Source organism: Prionailurus viverrinus, chromosome A3 (assembly GCF_022837055.1).
Source record: "Prionailurus viverrinus isolate Anna chromosome A3, UM_Priviv_1.0, whole genome shotgun sequence".
Lineage (NCBI taxonomy): Eukaryota > Metazoa > Chordata > Mammalia > Carnivora > Felidae > Prionailurus > Prionailurus viverrinus.
The window spans coordinates 63,763,617-63,783,195 of NC_062563.1; the positions used below are offsets into that span (position 1 = coordinate 63,763,617).

General features: G+C 38.0%; 2 protein-coding genes across 7 annotated transcripts in view; one reads left to right on the top strand and one right to left on the bottom strand.

Annotated features, from left to right (window-relative positions):
* The window catches only part of PLEKHH2 (pleckstrin homology, MyTH4 and FERM domain containing H2), a 114,962-nt gene that overhangs the window by 24,608 nt on the left and 70,775 nt on the right, over positions 1-19,579 (top strand). For 5 of the 6 annotated variants that reach the window (XR_007150780.1, XR_007150781.1, XM_047852047.1 and 2 more), the window contains exons 3-6: positions 5,165-5,227; positions 14,340-14,489; positions 16,116-16,199; positions 17,012-17,093. Coding sequence is in view for 4 of the 6 variants with exons in the window: in XM_047852047.1 (XP_047708003.1) it covers positions 5,165-5,227; positions 14,340-14,489; positions 16,116-16,199; positions 17,012-17,093 (379 nt within the window). In the remaining 2 variants the exon portion in view is untranslated. Of the gene's footprint in view, positions 1-5,164; positions 5,228-12,379; positions 12,441-14,339; positions 14,490-16,115; positions 16,200-17,011; positions 17,094-19,579 lie in introns of those variants that run through there. The other variant, XM_047852048.1, reaches the window with a different exon arrangement.
* Positions 1,393-2,933, bottom strand: C1GALT1C1L (C1GALT1 specific chaperone 1 like). The gene is given in 9 exon segments (XM_053447921.1): positions 1,393-1,451; positions 1,454-1,594; positions 1,597-1,758; positions 1,761-1,810; positions 1,812-2,007; positions 2,699-2,742; positions 2,744-2,773; positions 2,775-2,869; positions 2,871-2,933. Coding segments are annotated over 9 exon segments (840 nt in total).

Sequence of the window (19,579 nt, forward strand, 5' to 3'; positions counted from 1 at the left end):
GAAAAGCTCTTGTGCCCTGTTTATTCATCCCCCACCTCAGTTGCATCCTTTTCAGATTGGCTTCTTTCGTTGAATAATATGCATTTAAGTTTCCTCCATGTCTGCTCATGGCTTCATAGCTCATTTCCTTTTAGTGTTAAATAATGTCATTGTCTGGGTGTACCGTGGTTTATTTGTCCGTTCACCTACTGAAGGACATCTTGATTGCTTCCAAGTTTTAGCAGTTATGAGTAAAGCTGATGTGAACATCTGTATGCACGTTTTTTGTGTTGACATAAGTTTTCAAGCCCTTTGGATAAATACCAAGAAGTGCGATTGCTAGATCATATGGTAAGGGTATGTTTAAAAGTATGGTAAGAGTTTTGTGAGAAACTGCCAAATTGTCTTCCAAAGTGGCTATACCATTTTGCATTCCCGTGAGCAATGAATGAGAGTCCCTGTTTCTCCACATCCTCAGCTCCACATCCACTAGCAATTTGTGTTGTGAGTGTTCTGGATTTTGGCCACTTGAACAGGTATGTCAGTAATCTTTTTTTTTTTTTTTTTTTTTTCCCGCTAGCAAAATTTTACAGATCAGCAACTTGTTTGTGGGTTTTCCTGGCAACCTCAGCAATATTCAAAATTGAGCTTAAGTCTCCATGAGTGCAAAATATTCCTTAAAAATATAATGTAGTTACACTGTAGAGGCGATGATTGTCAGCCCACTGCCAGTAGTGGAAGGATGTAGTGTTGGCGTGTACCTGCCAGTTGGTTTTTTTGTTTGTTTTGGTTTGTTTTGGTTTAAAGAATATCCTAGACTGGAGACAGTGCTTGTCCAGCTGCTTCTATGCAGTGCCATCGTCTATAACAGTAACTCAATAGAATGCTTTTAGACAACAGTACTTGCTTATTAAATGTTTGAAATATTTTCACAAAAATTAAAGATGATATGGGGTCCAGAGAATGCACTTAGGAAATATCTATTTATGTACCCAAATACTTGAAACCTTTTCTAGAAGTTAGATCCCTGCAATAAATGGTCTTTGAAATGCTGCTCTGGGGACAGGCAGTTAAGTTAATACATATGGTGACAATGGAATGTTTTACACTTTTGTTATCCAATAGAAATATAATCTGAGACACATACGTAATTTAAAATTCTCTGTTAAACAAATTAATAAAATGAAAAAGAATTTTATATTTTATTTAATGCAACATATTAAAAATATTATTTCAATGTGAGTCAACACATAAAATTACTGGGATAGCTTATACTTTTTGTATTGGTTTTCAAATAATATGTGTATTATTGAATTAAGTGTGTATTTTACACTTACACATCTCAGTTCACACTTCAAGTGAATCCACATTTTAAGTGCTTTTGGACAGCACAATGCTATTATTCCCCAGCCGTCAGTCACTTTCTGAACCGTTTGGAGGCAAGAAGACCAGTGTGCTGTTGAAATAATGAATGCCCTGAGCCAGTGCATACCGTACATCATCACTATCATCTTTTTGGGTGTCAGTCCCTTAAAAGTAATAGCCATATCTGAACAGCATCCTTGTACCACTTCCTGAGGATTATTACACATGGTCTCTTGAATAAGATGTGCATTGGTTTTGTATTAAATACAACTCTTCCTTCAGAATCCTCTGCATTTTCTGCAAGAATTCCAGCTTATTTAAGGCCAGCTGCCAGCTGCATATCTTCAGATAACTCCCAAATGACACTTCAATCTGCACACTTCTCAGACTTACTGAAGAGGCTGTCTTTCAGATTCTATACTTGACAATTTCTCCTTCCACGGTCAGGTATTAGAGCTTGCCAAGTTATAGTGTGGCCCAGATAGAAAGGTTGTGATAAAGCCCCGGTACACAGAAAACATGCTGAATTGTCAAAGACAGCAAATGGAGTGGGACGTGTAGGAAAGAACCAGTTGTAGTTGTCGCTGTGCTTTTCAAAGACATATTTGTAAGTTGTCCTCATCTGTATCCACAGGTCATTTTTTAAAAGATTTATTTAGGGGACTCCTGGGTGGCGCAGTTGGTTAAGCGTCCGACTTCAGCCAGGTCACGAGCTCGCGGTCCGTGAGTTCGAGCCCCGCGTCAGGCTCTGGGCTGATGGCTCAGAGCCTGGAGCCTGCTTCCGATTCTGTGTTTCCTTCTCTCTATGCCCCTCCCCCTTCATGCTCTGTCTCTCTCTGTCCCAAAAATAAAAATAAAAAACGTTGAAAAAAAAAAAGATTTATTTATTGGGGCGCCTGGGTGGTGCAGTCAGTTAAGCGTCCGACTTCAGCCAGGTCACGATCTCGCGGTCGGGGAGTTCGAGCCCCGCGTCGGGCTCTGGGCTGATGGCTCAGAGCCTGGAGCCTGTTTCCGATTCTGTGGCTCCCTCTCTCTCTGCCCCTCGCCCGTTCATGCTCTGTCTCTCTCTGTCCCAAAAATAAATAAACGTTGGGAAAAAAAAAAGATTTATTTATTTATTTATTTATTTTGAGAAAAAGAGAGAGAGTGCGAGCAGGGGAGGGGCAGAGAGAGAGGGAAAGAGAGAATCTTAAGCACACTCCACACTGCCAGCATGAAACCCAAGGAGGGGGAAAGGGGGACTTGATCCCACAAACCCAGATCATGACCTGCGCTGAAATCAAGAGTCCATCACTTAACCCACCGAGCCACCCAGGCGCCCCTCCACATGTCACTTTTAAAAATATTAAACAACCTAACAATCTATCATTTTTAGGACTGTAGGGCTCTGCTTTGTCAGTGTTTGGCCCAAGTCTCTTTCAATAATGCTCATCTTGGATTGTCCAAGGCTGATAGAGTCAACACGGATACTGTTATTAATATCCACGCGTTGCACTTCTGAAATATTTAAGAAATCTTTTCTTTTTTGGGGGGCGAAGGTAATGGTGATCAGGGTCTTTACCTCTGTGTTGAATGTTACCTGGCCACATAGTTGTCAAACACAGTAAATGCTCCCAGCAGCATACTGGTTTAAAAACAAACAAAAAAAGACACACCCTTGTAAGGGTTAAATTGTAGTGTAGGGCTAACGCTTAGCTTGAAAAATAACAGCTTTGTGTTGACCCTGAAGGTTAAGAGATAACAGCCTTGCTTTGCTTTTGTAAACTATGCCTCATACTCTTGTAAATTAGGCTTCACCAATTAAGGAAACAAAAGTTCAAAGAAAAGAGCATCAGAGGCAGGGTCAAGGAGATCCACTGGTTGCAACTTAGAGGCAGAAAGTCTAAAATAAACACCTCATTAGGCAACTGTTTCTAACTCATCTGGAAACTGTTTCTTTGTTCTGTTCCCAGGTGATGATAAAACGATGTGATCGGTTATAAAAACTCTGTACCCCGGCTGTTCTGTTTCAAGGCTGCACTCTTATCAAGAGTGTTGGTCCCGATCGGTTGGCCTTGCCTCTCATTGTAATAAACTTTGTTGAGATTGTCACTGGTGCCCATAGCATTCTGTTTCAGGAGTCGTGTGGATACAACACCCTGGACCGGGTCCCTGCAGCCCACCCAGTCTGAGGCTAGGGTCACCCTCCAGGCTGGGACACTCTAGCCATGAGAAGCCACTTCTCTGTGGTTCTGAGAAGTGGGTGGGGCTGGAGCTAGGCATCAGCTGTTGGGGTGGGACCGGGGTGCTGGGGTTTGAGGTGCGCTGAAAGTTCTGGAACACCAAGCAACAATGAAACTGAGAATGAGCAAATATCGAGGGACAGACAGCTATAATGTTGACCATATTTCAGCACTCAGAAAAAAAGAATTTAAAATTGAGTTTTATGTCACAGTTGTGTATTCACTACCTAGTACCCATTTCTTATGTTAGTTTGCACTGGGTCCTTTTTAAGGCTTTTCTTTATTTTACTTATAGTAGTCATTTGAGTAATTTACTTTAAATCTCCAAGCTTCCCCCCCCCCCTTTTTTTTAATTGAAATTTTAGTTAACATACAGTGCATATTGGTTTCGGAGTAGAATTCGGTGATTCATCACTTACCTAGACACCCAGTGCTCATCCCAACAAGTGCCCTAGTTAGTATCCACCATCCATTTGGCCTGTCTCCCACTCACCTCCCCTCCAGCAACCCTCAGTTTGTTCTCTGTCGTTAAGAGTCTCTTGCAATTTGTTAAATCTCTGAACTTTTTATTTTCTACAGAACTTTAAAAAAAATACGGAGATTTTTTTTTTTGATTCTTTGTGCTCTACACTTTAGTGGATGTGCGTGTGTGTGCTAACATGAGTCTCTTCTGTACTCTACAATGTATGAGAATTAAAACTAGCTAGAGTTTTTTGGGGGTACCCTAGGTGGCTCAGTCAGTTAAGCATCTGACTCTTGGTTTTAGTTCAGGTCATGATCTCAGCTTCATGAGTTCAAGCTCTGCATCTGACTTGTGCTGGCAGTGCAGAGCCTGCTTGGGATTATCTCTCTCTCCCTTCTCTGCCTGTCCCTGCTCGTGCTATCTCTGTCTCTCTCAAAATAAACAAATTAATTTAAAAAAAAACCCAAAAAACAGAGTTTCTACTAAAACATGCCACCTATCGGGGCGCCTGGGTGGCGCAGTCGGTTAAGCGTCCGACTTCAGCCAGGTCACGATCTCGCGGTCCGTGAGTTCGAGCCCCGCGTCAGGCTCTGGGCTGATGGCTCAGAGCCTGGAGCCTGTTTCCGATTCTGTGTCTCCCTCTCTCTCTGCCCCTCCCCCGTTCATGCTCTGTCTCTCTCTGTCCCAAAAATGAAAAAAAAATAAAAAATAAAACTTGCCACCTACAGAGCTTGTGAGAATATACCACTTTCTGATATCATTGTGACTTTTCGATCAACAAATCAAATATGATATTTGAGGTCTCACTATTCTCTTTGATTTAAATTACTGTTCTTAATATGTGTTGACCAGTAATTCATAAGTCAATGAAGAAAATCCTATAGATGAGCACTCATGTAGTATAGATTGCATTGTACTAAAAGTATGAAACATTTGGTATGTTATTTGGTTAATTTTTAAATTTTTAAATATGCACTGAAAGAGGCGTCAATGTGATAAATTGTATGTCATTCATATGCATTAAACTACTTTAAATATTCTTAAAAGAATTTTATGACATCGCAAGATTTTTTAAGTCCCTTTCAAAAGAGAAATATGAATTTTTAGATTTTCTCTGTTTTTCCTCACTTTACAGATGCAGCAGCTTGAGAGACAAGTTATTGATGCTGAGCGTCAAGCAGAAAAAGCTTTCCAACAGGTAGGGTATAATTCTAGTTAAATGTTTTTCTCTCTCTACCAGTATAAACCTTGTTTTGCCCAAAACAGTCTTCAAAATAGTCTTTAACCCTTCTCTACATCTTATCTCTTTGACTGTTCTGTGAGCTGGATCCAGAGAGAAAATGGAGAGTCTAACGTTATTTTGCCCCTTAACAGAGTTCCAAAGGATAAAAATGTGTCCATTAGGAAGTCTTCTTTCCCGGAAAAGCAAAATATGACTTTCAAGGCAATCGTAACCATAATGAAGTTTTAAATATAAATATGTTCATAGCAGTTTCTTTGATAGAAATAAAGAGTTGGAAATAATATGAATGCCATATTACAAGAGACTGAATAAGTGAACTGTATTCATTCCATGAAATAGTAAACAACCATTACAAATAATTATTACAGGGGCACCTGGGTGTCTCAGCCGGTTAAGCATCTGACTCTTGATCTCAGCTCAGGTCATGATCTCACAGTTTGTGGGTTCAAGCCCCACATCAGGCTCTGCGCTGATGGCATGAAGCCTGCTTGGGATTCTCTCTCTTCTTCTCTCTGCCCCTCCCCTCTGTGTGTGTGTGCACACGCACTCTCCCTCTCAAAATAAATAAATAAACACTAAAAAATAATTATTACAAAAGACATACTAATATAGAAAAATGCTTAGAGTTATATTAGGAAAATATGAACACAAATTTTTACTTAGTATGTTAATAGGTATTTGGGAGAAAAGTCAAACCTTTGATAAGTCACTTAGTCCTGTCTGGGCCTTGACAACATTAAAATGAGTGTTTTCAGTGAGCTCACCAAGTGAGCCTTAAAGTTTGTCTAATGAGTCTCAATCCATACCTTCACATTTTATGAAAAGATCCTTGTCAGGTTCAGGCAAGTCAGGATTTTCAAAATTATTATTTTTTTTCTAGGAAGTATATATTTAATTTCTTATACATGTTCTAAATTTGTCATGTTTCTTCCCAAACCTAAGTACTACCAAATCTTGTTTTCACCTAAAAGACTTAATCTTGTATAGTAGACTGATTTAGTGGCCTGATAAATTTCTAAATAAACCCAGTCTAACCTAACCCTTGATTTTCTTTAATTAGTTATACTCAGGCGCGCCTGGGTGGTTCAGTCATTTGGCCATCTGACTCTTGATTTTGGCTCAGGTCATGATCTCACCAGTTTGTGAGTTCAAGCTCCACATTGGGCTCCGCAGTGTGGAGCCTGCTTGGGATTCTTTCTCTCACTCTCTCCCTGGCCCTTTGTCTCTCTGTCTCTCAAAATAAATTTTTAAAAATACTTACACTTAAAAGAGATTCCTAAAATTTTACTATGACAAATTTCAACCAGTGCAAGAGTAGAGAAAATAGTATAATGAACCCCCATCACCAGCTTTAACAATTAGTCAACTCAAGGCTAATCTATACCTCCATCCACTTTATTCTTCTCCACCCCCACACCAAGTTATTTTGAAACAAATTCTAGACACCATATTATTTCACCCATGAGTATATCAGCAACTAATCTAAAAATAAAGACTTAAAATCACAAGTATAGTACCATCATCACACCAGTAATTATTTAAAACCTCAAATTTAGGTATTGGTAGAAGTATGAGTAGTAATGGTAAGGATTGATGCTGTGCTTGGTTTTTTATATTGTTTAGCTGGTAAGACCGAATGGTAAAATCTCCACTTATAGCTATAAAAATCCAATAGTTACCAGTAAACTCATAAAAGGTCACTTACATTCTATGTTTATGTCACTGTCTGTCATTCTGTACTAAATGTCTTCGTCTTTTTCTATTGTAGGCTCTGTATGTATATGTACCTGTTTAGCCCGACACCCTACAGCACGCATTTGGCGGTTTGTCTACTTCTCTCTCTTGTCTTTCTCTTTACCTCTGTTTCTGACTTTGGCCTTTCTCGGTGACATCTCTCTCTACCTGTATATCCGTGCTTGTCTCTCTGTCTGTTCTTCCCTATCTTTCCCTTCCCTTTCTTTCCTTTAACACCTCATAGTATAGGAAAAATAGAAGGAAACCGAGGATGGTTTTGTCTTGCCTTTTCTTAAATTAAAATTCTTAATTCATATGTGCAGCATAATTGTTTAGCTCTGAAAATTTAAGTATTTTTATTTGTGATTTTTGGGGTTTTCTTCTATGATTCACTAGATCTTAAGAGAAAAAGAAAAAAAAAAAGAATCCCCATTCCCAATTTAAGGGAGGCAAGCCATGGCTGTTTGTAACCATTAGGGCCCAATGACTGATCTTCATAAACTAACAGGAAGAATTTCTTATTTGAAGTTGTCCTTTGAGGATATCACGTATAAAGTTATTTAATTCTGTGTGCTACATTTTACAGCAAAAAGACACTGTGATTGGCTAAATGGCCTTAAATCAAACCTCTCCTCCCGTAAAGAGTGAGAATTGCAAATCTCCCAAAATTTCTATGTAATTTAGCAAAATCTGTAGGTATCTGTATACTTATATTACACTATATATTATTGTATATTATACATATTATGCATTGTATGTTATACATTATATAAATTACATATTATACATTCTGTACATCACACATTATACATCATATTACATACATAATGATTCTAAAAGTTTATAGGAAATACAAACAGAGAGCAAATAAATCTCATGCACTGATTATATTACCTTTCTTTCTCAAGACTAAGTAAATGTTATTAATGTAGAGTAACTGAATCCTTTGCTATCTTTAACAGTTTCCATAGGACTGTGCCCTATCTGCTGTTTATGTTGCTTAAATTCAGCTTGTCCTTTGTCATTTAGTGAGATCCTAAGACTTAAACTGTATTTATGTTAACCAAAAAGGAACATTTCACTGCTAAAAGCAGTAGTCGGCTAAACCAGCTCAACTCTGCACCTTAGTGGTGTTCATTTTCCCTCTTGTTTTTAATGACTGGCATTACTTTACCTGTGCAACCCTTAAATAAGTTGACTATAGAAAAGAAATCATACATTTTTCCAAGAGAAATCTTGGCAATCTTTATTCTTAATACTGTAGCACCTTTTCATTGTAGTTGTTTAAAGTTTTGAAAGCAGAATGTGTAAATCTCATTGTACTTGTATTTCTGGGAGATGGATAAACAGCAAATTGCACATGTGGGAGATACTGATACAGAGGATTCATTCTCAAGTATATGATTAGGTGCATATTCCAATCTATTACACCAGTTTATGCTAACCAGTAAGGGGCACATAATTTCCCCCATAGAAATTTGTGTTGTCATAATGTCCTTCTGGTCTCAGTTCCTTGCCTGTGTTTGATGCAGACCTGGTAGGACCTGGATTTTAAAGTTCCCTCTTGGGGCTCCTGGGTGGCTCATTCAGTTAAGCATCTGACTTTAACTCAGGTCACGATCTCATGGTTTGTGAGTTTGTGTTCTACATTAGGCTGTCAGCTCAGAGCACACTTTGGATCCTCTGGCTCCTTCTCTCTCTGCCCCTCCCCTGCTCATACACGCTCTCTCTCTCTCTCTCAAAGATAAACATAAAGACATTTTTTAAAAATTCCCTCTTGCCATTCTAATATGCAGGCTAATATGCCTTTCTGTGAAGTTGGTTCTTAATAAATGATTACTACTCATTCACGCTAATCTATGGGACCTTATAATGATTTGCTTCATTACGTGGAAACATACTATCCAGTGCTATTCCTTTTCACCTTCCGTGAGAATGGTTCTGGCCTCACTGCATAAATTCTAGAGCACTATCTCCAAAATAATTGTGTTTAAAATGTGATTGGGGGGCACCTGGGTGACCCAACCGGCTGAATGTCGGACTTTGGTTCATGATCTCATGGTTCGCTGCTGTCAGCTTGTCCGCGCAGAGCCTGCTTCGGATCCTCTGTCCCCCTCTCTCTGCCCCTCTCCCACTTGTGCTCCCCCCTCCAAAAAGATATGATTAGAATAATTGTTTAATTTGCAGTAAATTTTGAATAACTGGTAAACAGTCTTGGATTCAAAATGCCCTTATAATTCCTTTCTTCATTCTATGTTGGAATGATCAGGTATTTTTGTCATGCCATTGCAACATATATATAGAAAGAGAAACTTTCAACCTCCACTCAAAAATACAGTCACATCTTAATTATCTGTAGTGAGGTAGGGAGGGATGAGGTTAGAACAGGGAAGAAGAAAAGAGTAGTGTAGGTAATTACAACAGGAACAATATTTGCAGCTCCTGCTTTCTTCAGGGTGGGCAGGAAAATGAAAAACAGCATTAGGAGTCGTGTCAGTGTACCCAATACTACCCTCAAGGTTTGACGATTCACCAGAAGGACTCACAGAACCCAGAAAAGTCATTATACTCATGATTATGATTTATTACAGTGAAAGGATATAGAGTAAAATCAGCAAAGGAAAAATACACGTAGAGCAGAGTCCAGGAGAAACCAGGTATGAGTTTCCAGTTGTCCTCTCCCCGTGGAGTTACACAGGGGTGCACTTGATTCCCGTCAATGATATGTGACAACGTACAAAGCATTGCCAACCAGGGAAGCTCACCTGAGCCTTGGTATCCAGAATTTTTATTGCCCTGGCGGTGGGGATGGGGTGGTGGTGGTGGTGTCAGTCTTGTAGACATGGAATGCATGCAAGGCTGACCATAGCTACTCAGAATCCGTCCCTGCACAGGTCAAACTGATACAATGTAGCCCAGGACCCTGGGTTAGTGGGGGGGAAAAAAAAAGGTATTCACCTTAAATCACATTGTTGACATAAAATATCTGGTGTGGTCCAATGTCTCAGGTATGTAGAGTCTTATCAGGCAGGATATTACCAGGTCTCAGAGGTTATTTTTTCCAGGAGCTAATCAAGGACCAGTTCTTTTTGGGGAATGTGCAAGGTTTGAGTACCTAAAGTCTGCTGAGTTAACCCTTTACTGCAAAATAGCTCATGGACCTCAGAAGAAATAAAGGCTTTGGGATAATGGCTGAGGAATGTGCTGAGATGTGTGGCTGCAACCAGAGGCTCTCCTGGAAGAAAAGGAGAAAGGTAGCCTAAAGTGCAAAGCATTCTTCACCAGAGGATATCCACATATAAGTAATTGCAAGAGTTTCTTTAGCGAACAATTTGAATTTGCAGATGTTTGTTATTGGCCAATCTCTGAGTAGTTAAAATTCTTACATGGTTCAGGTTAAATGAATAGAAAAAGAACTGGGCTATTTTCTGTGTACTTGTAGTGAGTTATTTTTAAAGGCTGCTTGGTTTTTCTGTAGGCCTCTTATCTTTTCTGAAGACCTATTATTCATACTCATTACCAAGGAAGGTTAGTAAATCCTGAAGAACTTGATCCTAACAAGACCACTTGGCAAGTCGGTTGCCTGTAACTACTTTGTGATCCTTCTCCCTAAGAGGTTTTGCCATTTTTGTCAGTATTTTTCTTGCTTAGAGAAGTTCTGTTTATCTACAAGTAATGGTTGCATTAAACAGTTGCACATGGCAAAGATTCATCTAAGGAGCTCTAACTGTAGCATTCATTCATAAAATGAGAACACTTTTCAAACTGGACATATTTTTCAGGGGATAAGAGCACTCCCAAATCATAGTTTTCTAGGACTGTAGACCTTTCCTAAGCAATAATAGGACAATTTTATTTTTATTTATTAAGATTTTTTTTTCAATGTTTGTTTATTTTTAAGAGACAGAGAGAGACAGAGCATGAGTTGGGGAGGGGCAGAGAGAGAGGGAGACAGAATCCAAAGCAGGCTCCAGGCTCTGAACTGTCAGCACAGAGCCCGATGTGGGGCTTGAACTCAGGAACTTCGAGATCTTGACCTGAGCTGAAGTCGGACGCCTAACCAACTGAGCCACACAGGCACCTCGTATTTTTATTCTTTTAAGTTTATTTTTATTTATTTTGAGAGAGACTGAGACAGAGCGAGTGGGGGAGGGTCAGAAAGAGAAGAAACAGAGAATCCCAAGCACGTTCCCTGCTGCCAGCACAGAGCCCAATGTGGGGCTTGAACTCACGAAACTGCAAGATCATGACCTGAGCCAAAACCAAGAGCTGGTTGTTCAACCGACTGAGCCACCCAGGCACCCCAATATTAGGGCAATTTTATGTGGCAGTCCAATGTTTGTAGGGTAGCTTGCTCCAACTTAATAAAAGGAGACTATAGGTATAGATCTGGTCTGGTGATAGTTATTTATATTCTTGTTCAGAATCTTCAACTTTTCTTGAGGTTTGTAGGAGCAGAACAATTTCTTCCCTTCTAGTTTCTTTGCCTTGTCTAATAATTAAATTGACATAAGACAGATTAACAGGAGTAAAACAAGTTTAAATTCATACATATGGGAGCTTCCTAAAAATATGAGACTCCAAAGAAGTGACCAAAGCAGGCAACTTTTACACCTTTTAGACAGGAAGGCAATCCATTTATGAAGAATTGACAAGACAAGGGGGTTTGGGCTTAGAGTAGTAAATTAGTGAAGAAGTAACAAGGTTTGTTTATACAGCCTTCTCAGGCCTTATATTCCCTATCTCTGGTGATAAGGATGCCTTCTTCCCTCCTAGTAGAGGAGGGGGTCATTTCCTGCTTTCAGGGGGACAAAGGAGCATCAGAGTGTTTTTATACCAGCTGTTTCTCGGGTAACTTTAATTCAAAATAATCCAGATGCCAAAGTAGCACATTTTGGCGAGCCAATTCTGCCCCCTGTCAGGTTTATCATCTATTCCTCTGTCCCTGAACTACCATTTGGACTTGGTCTCTGCTCTTCTCTGCTTCGACAGCTGTCGAGCTCCCTGTGTGGAACTGGCTGTGCCATCTTAAGAATGTTTCTTCGTATTTACTATCCAGCCCATGTCCTCCTCTGGCTTTTTCATGATAACATCTCTGATGTAAACCTTTGTCCTTGACCTTTTGGTCTGCTCTTCCTGCAGAAAGCCTGCTATGTTACGTTAAAAATATAAATCTTAAGGTAACTTAAAATTATCACTTGGATAGTGGAATACATTTGTCTCCTATTTTGTGTGTGTGTTTTTTTTAATGTTTATTTCTTTATTTTGAGAGAAAGAGGGAGCATGCAAGCAGGGGAAGGGCAGAGAGAAAGAATCCCAAGCCGACTCCGTGCTGTCTGTGCAGAGCCCGACTTGGGGCTCGAACTCAATGACTGTGAGATCATGACCTGTGCCAAAATCAACAGTCGGATGCTTAACTGACTGAGCTACCCAGGTGCCCCTCTTTTATTTTTTAAATCTACTTTTATTTTTATGGTTTTCAGATATCTGGGTGGTATTTAAGTAGGACACATTTGGCATTACAGTTGAATTTACAATTCTGCAGTGAACCCACAGATGAAACCTTGTATTCATGGTTAAAAACAAAACAAAACTAATCTTAACACCCTCCTTCTAGAAGCCCTCATTAGTCAAGTATTTTTGAGCGTTAAGTGGATTCATCATGATCTTTCAGATGTGTTTTTAATAGTTTAAGATTTTTTCATCTAAATTATCATTGTTAATTTCTCAAATGCTTTTGCATATTTTTCTTCTTTGCCTCCTGCAATCTAAACAAAAATTACAAAAATTACATTCTTACCTATTCTTAGGACATGGAATAAAAGTCTTAATCTACAGTGCTCAGTACTTTATTTTCTTTCTTACTATCATTAATATCTCACACATTCCTTCTAAGATTTCATATGCCCAGATGTGTTTTGCAACAGATCCAAGCAGAAATCAGTGCCTCTTAGATATTAAAATTAAGGCTTAACTCAACCCTGGGTCACACACCAGTCTCTTTGTCTTGCTGTATTTTTTCCCATTGCCTTTATCGCCTTGTATAACGTACTGTATGATTTTTACATTTTATTATATTTGTGATCTGTCTTATCCACTAGAATGTAATTTCTATGCAGAGATTTTATTCACTGATATCTTCCCAGGGCCCGGCACTTGGCAGCTATCCACTGAATGTTAAATGAATGAATCAATAAACCCTCACTGAATGCACTCTCCTACCTGTATCTTGATTCTCATAGTTTTTTTAATTTTTTGTGATTCCATCATTTGAAGCTTTCAAGTTCTTTTATTTTCCTTTTCCTTTCCATCATGTATGTGTTTCTTTTTCACCTAAGTTCAGTTTGTTTTCCCCAAATGTGCTATTATACAAGGTCATCCAATCTGATCGTCTCTCACTACTCACCTTCTTTATATTCCTGCTTCACTTAAAATTTGAAAAATTGAAGGCTGCCAACTTTCTGATTCCATACTCACATGAAATGCCTTGAATATTATCATTGTTCTAGTAAACATGTACATTACTTTAGATGATAGCAATATTCTGAGACTCTCTTATGTGCCCTTGTGTACCTCAAAGGTAACACCACTTGGTAAAATGGTCTTCAGACTTTATAATTATTAAATACATTAAATCGTGCTGTTCAATATTTTGTTTTATGATGATACCTTTTAGGAATCTATTTAATGTTAACATAAAAATTTCATGCATAATACCCTACGACCCAACAATTGGACTACTAGGCATTTATCCACGGGATACAGGTGTGCTGTTTTGAAGGGACACATGCACCCCAATGTTTATAGCAGCACTATCAACAATAGCCAAAGTATGGAAAGAGCCCAAATGTCCATCGATGGATGAATGGATAAAGAAGATGTGGCATATATATACAATGGAGTATTACTCGGCAATCAAAAAGAATGAAATCTTGCCATTTGCAACTACATGGATGGAACTAGAGGGTATTATGCTAAGTGAGATGAGTCAGTCAGAGAAAGACAAAAATCATATGACTTCACTCATAGGAGGACTTTAAGACACAGAACAGATGAACATAAGGGAAGGGAAGCAAAAATAATATAAAAACAGGGAGGGGGACAAAACAGAAGAGACTCATAAATATGGAGAACAAACTCCGTATGGAGTGGAGGGGCTGTGGGAGGGGGGATGGGCTAAATGGGTAGGGACACTAAGGAATCTACTCCTGAAATCATTGTTTCGCTATATGCTAATTTGGATGTAAATTTTAAAAAATAAAAAATAAAATTAAAAAAATATATATCTAAAAAATTAAATGCATAACATTAATTTTCTATCCTCTAAATTTAGGTACAAGTTATGGAAGAGAAATTAAAAGCAGCTAATATTCAAACCAGTGAATCAGAGACAAGGTTGTATAAAAAGTGTCAAGATCTGGAGACCCTAATACAGGAAAAAGATGACATTATTCAAAACTTGGAATTGCAACTTGAGGAACAGGTTGGGAAGAATTTGATCATTACAGTCTAAATACATGCCTTTTAAATGCATTCTTACAGAGGTTAAAGAGAGAGAGAGCCCAAACTTCTGAATTTGGGTCAGAAATCTCAGTTATTTGGTCAACTCATGGAGTCTAATCACATTTGTTGGTGAAAGGTACAAGTAAAATGGCATTCTCTTTAAGTCTGGGTGATTCCAAGGCCATATCTAACACTTTTTGGATGTGACTGTGCTCCTTAACATTCAAACTTTAGACTTTTAACTTGAAAACACTTGGTTAGCAGCAGGCATTTCTGTCTGTGAAATGTTTGAAATAGATGTTTGCCTTAACATTTTTAGGGTGTTGGAAATATTTATGGAACATTGTATTTTAAATGTATGTGTGATGCTAATCCTTCTGTTTAAAAATGTGCATACTGTTTTAAACCACTTTATTGAGATTAAGTATAGTTTCTAGTTTATTTTAAAATTTTATTAAGAAAAAAAATTGCATTGGGGCGCCTGGGTGGCTCAGTCGGTTAAGCGTCCGACTTCAGCTCAGGTCACGATCTCGCGGTCCGTGAGTTTGAGCCCCGCGTCGGGCTCTGGGCTGATGGCTCAGAGCCTGGAGCCTGCTTCCGATTCTGTGTCTCCCTCTCTCTCTGCCCCTCCCCTATTCATGCTCTGTCTCTCTCTGTCTCAAAAATAAATAAAGGTTAAAAAAAATTAAAAAAAAAAAAGAAAAACAATTGCATTGACATAATTTGTTTAGGGGCACCTGGGTGGCTCAGTTGGTTAAGTGCCCGACTCTTAATTTTGGCTCAGGTCATGATCCCAGGGTCATGGGATCAAGCCCCATGACAGCCTCCTCAGTGAGCATGGAGCCTGCTTAAGATTCTCTCTCTACCCCTGCTTCTTCTCACCCCCTCTAAAAGATAAAAAATAAAGGGTTATTTGCTTAAATCATCATTTAGCATCATTTAAATATGACCACTATGAAATTATTAAGTACTTTAAATTGTTTTTTATCTTAACCGTTTATTTTCATTTCTCTGGGAATCAGTACTTGTTTAGCTCAGTGGTTTTTAACTTTCACCACGTCCCACCTCCCACCCACTGTGATTTATATGACAGTCATATTCTTGTAATTTTATGACCATAACCAGATTTTAAGGTTGGTAAATGTGAGCTAGAGTTTTTTTCTTTCAATTTTTTTCTGGGTCTTTTAAAACTGTATTAAAAAAAAACAAATAAAAACTTGCATTTGAGGGGAAAACAAACCATGCTCCAGGGGAGATTCTAATTTCCCTCTCCCTAGCCTGGTTGACTGCTATGCCACTGTTATAAACCCTAGACCATTTACAGAAATTGTTTACTGATAAATTTAGTGGATGGATTTCAATATATGATCTTTCAGAGAAAGCAGTTGTTAAAACTAATAATATTTGCATATGCCTTTGTGTTTGTTATTATATCTGCTGGACAATTGTTTTATTTTTTACTCTATTTGAAGTATTTTACTGTATATTGAAGGTCAATGTGTTAACTTGGTAACAGGTTTTAAGTGAATTTGTCTATCATATTTATGATGTAAAATTTCCAGATCACTGAGCCTATGTTTGAACTAAACTGCTAATGTTATTTCAGAAACAAATAAGGATACAAGAAGCTAAAATAATAGAAGAGAAAGCAGCTAAGATCAAAGAATGGGTAACACTTAAATTAAATGAGGTATTTATTGCTATATCTTGCCTTTTCTTTACCTTTTACTTCTTTTGAATAGATAAGTCATCAGAATATCTGATCATTCTGAATGAAACAAAATTCTGATCAGTTGGTGGTGCTGCTGTCTTTTGGTAAACGTGAGACAGGTAGCTTTTATTTTTATGTCCAATGTATTTCTAAAATTAAAAATATTGATAGGCTCGTAGTAAACAGCTTAAGTAGCCCCATTCTAACTAGTTGATTTTAGTTCTAATTAGTTAATTTTAAATAGTTATAGAACATATGTGTGTATATCATAAAATTAATGTGTTCAGTATCATCTTGAGAAGAACGCATTAGTTTTTATGGCACATTAAATGCTGAAATAATTTGGTTTAAAATAATTTTACAGTGGGAAAGGCATGGGGGTGAAAATATTTGAAACTCTCAGCTTTAGGGGCACCTGGGTGGCTCAGTCAGTTGAGCATCTGTCTCTTGATTTTGGCTCAGGTCATGATCTCAGGGTCGTGGGATTGAGCCCCTTGTTGGACTGCTGATCACGGAGCCTGCTTGAGATTTTCTGCCCCTGTCTCCTGCTTGCGCTCTCTAAAAAAAAAAAAAAAAAAAAAAAAAAAGTCACAGTTCTGGAAAAAATAAATATAAAGCCATGATTATCTAGGTTGATAACTATGCTGATAAATTCATCTGATATTTTCTCATCATTTCTTTTGTATTTTGCTTACATGTAATTAGGTAGTAACATTTTAAAAATTCATAATTTATTAGTACATTTTAGAAATGTTATTTCTGTATAAAAGAATACAATTATGTCCTTTCAGCTGGAAGTAGAGAATCAGAATCTTCGTTTGATCAACCAAAGTCAAACTGAAGAGATAAGAACAATACAGTCAAAACTACAAGGTATGAGTATTTTGACTAAGATAGCTTAGTTTGGGTTTATTAGGCTATATGGAATTTTACTGTTGAGCACTTAAAATAGCACTAGCACAACCAAATAATTGAATTTTACGTTTTATTTAATTTGAGTGGATTTTAATTTAAATAGCCAACATGTCCATATCAGCACAGCTAGCCAATTGGAGATAACCCAACAGGGGTAATATTAATTTGAATGTTTAATTTCAGGTGTGTTTGCTTAAAAAACATCAGTTATTTTATTTTCTGTTTTCACTTGCATTGCAGTGATATTCAATAGTGATTGAAATTCTTATAGCCTGAATATTTTGAGCAACATTTTATGATAAGAATAATAAACTCTTTGCATTTTTTAATGCTTTGGGTTACTTTCTTCCTTTTCAACTCAAAAGCCTAAAGATGGGTGGTAGAGTTAGAGATAGAGATTTACTTAGTATGCTATTTTGGTGATCACCACTCAAGTGCACATTGAGCTGAAGACAAGATGAATCCACAGGGTTATTAGACCCTGGGCTAGTCTAGTGGTTTTCAAACTTATTTAGTAACAGAACCCTTTTCAAAACAGTATTTTTTTATCAAGATATAAAACAGTGAAAGCAGTGTTAGGTGATGGGTCCATAGTTTTGCAGACTCGCTTTACTCATGCCTCACCTTTTTTTTTTTTTTTTTTTAAATTTTTGTTTAATTTATTTTTTTAATTTACATTCAAGTTAGTTAGCATATAGTGCAATAATTATTTCAGGAGTAGATTCTTTAATGCCCCTTACCCATTTAGCCCTTCCCCCTCCCACAACCCCTCCAGTAACCCTCTGTTTGTTCTCCATATTTAAGACTCTCTTATATATTCGTCCCCATCCCTGTTTTTATATTATTTTTACTTCCCTTCCCTTATGTTCATCTGTTTTGTATCCTAAAGTCCTCATGTGAGTGAAGTCATATAATATTTGTCTTTCTCTGACTAATTTCGCTTAGCATAACACCTTCTAGTTCCACCACGTAGTTGCAAATGGCAAGATTTCAATCTTTTTGATTGCTGAGTAATACTTCATTGTGTATATATACCACATCTTCTTTATCCATTCGTCCATCAGTGGACATTTGGGCTCTTTCCATACTTTGGCTATTGTTGACAGCGCTGCTATAAACATTGGGGTGCATGTGCCCCTTCAAAACAGCACACCTGTTTCCCTTGGATAAATACCTAGTAGTGCAATTGCTGGGTCATACGGTAGTTCTATTTTTAATTTTTTGAGGAAGCTCCATCCTGTTTTCCAGAGTGGCTGCACCAGTTTACATTCCCACCAGCAGTGCAAAAGAGATCTTCTTTCTCCGCATCCTCACCAACATCTGTTGTTGCCTGAGTTGTTAATGTTAGCCATTCTGACAGGTGTGAGGTGGCATCTCATTGTGGTTTTGGTTTGTATTTCCCTGATGATGAGTGATGTTGAGCATTTTATCATGTGTTGATTGGCCATCTGGATGTCATCTTTGGAGAAGTGTCTATTCATGTCTTTTGCCCATTTCTTCACTGTATTATTTGTTTTTTTGGGTGTGGAGTTTGAGAAGTTCTTTATAGATTTGGGATACTAACCCTTTATCTGATATGTCGTTTGCAAACATCTTCTCCCATTCTGTCGGTTGCCTTTTAGTTCTGCTGATTGTTTCCTTCACTGTGCAGAAGCTTTTATTTTGATGAGGTCCCAGTAGTTTATTTTTGCTTTTGTTTCCCTTACCTCTGGAGACGGAGACGTGTGGAGTAAGAAGTTTCTGAGGCCAAGATCAAAGAGGTTTTTGCCTGCTTTCTCCTCGAGGATTTTGATGGCTTCCTGTCTTACATTTAGGTCTTTCATCCATTTTGAGTTTATTTTTGTGTATGGTTTAAGAAAGTGGTCTAGGTTCATTTTTCTGCATGTCTCTGTCCAGTTTTCCCAGCAGCACTTGCTGAGGAGACTGTCTTTTTTCCATTGGATACTCTTTCCTGCTTTGTCAAAGATTAGTTGGCCATATGTTTGTGGATCCATTTCTGGGTTCTCTATTCTGTTCCATTGATTTGAGTGTCTGTTTTTGTGCCAGTACCATACTGTCTTGATGATTACAGCTTTCTGATACAGCTTGAAGTCCGTACTCATGCCTCTTCTTTCACCCACTATGACATTTCCACAAAGCCCTGGGATTTCACAGAATTCATTGGAAAAATACTGGCATTGTAGAGGTGCATGGGCTTTGAAGTCAACTTTAACGCCCTACAATTTCATAACTGTGTTACATTTCTGGATTTTTTTTTTTTTTTTTTACATCAGTAAAATGGTAATGGTAATAGTGCCTTCCTGGTTCCACGAGAGGTTGTCAATTTTAAGACCTATGAAATTGTTTTGTCTAATGCATGTTAATACTTATGGCTCTCATTTTGTAAGGGAAAAAGCTCCTGTTTTCCTTTTCCCTCAATGCATCTGACACCAGATGTGTGCAAG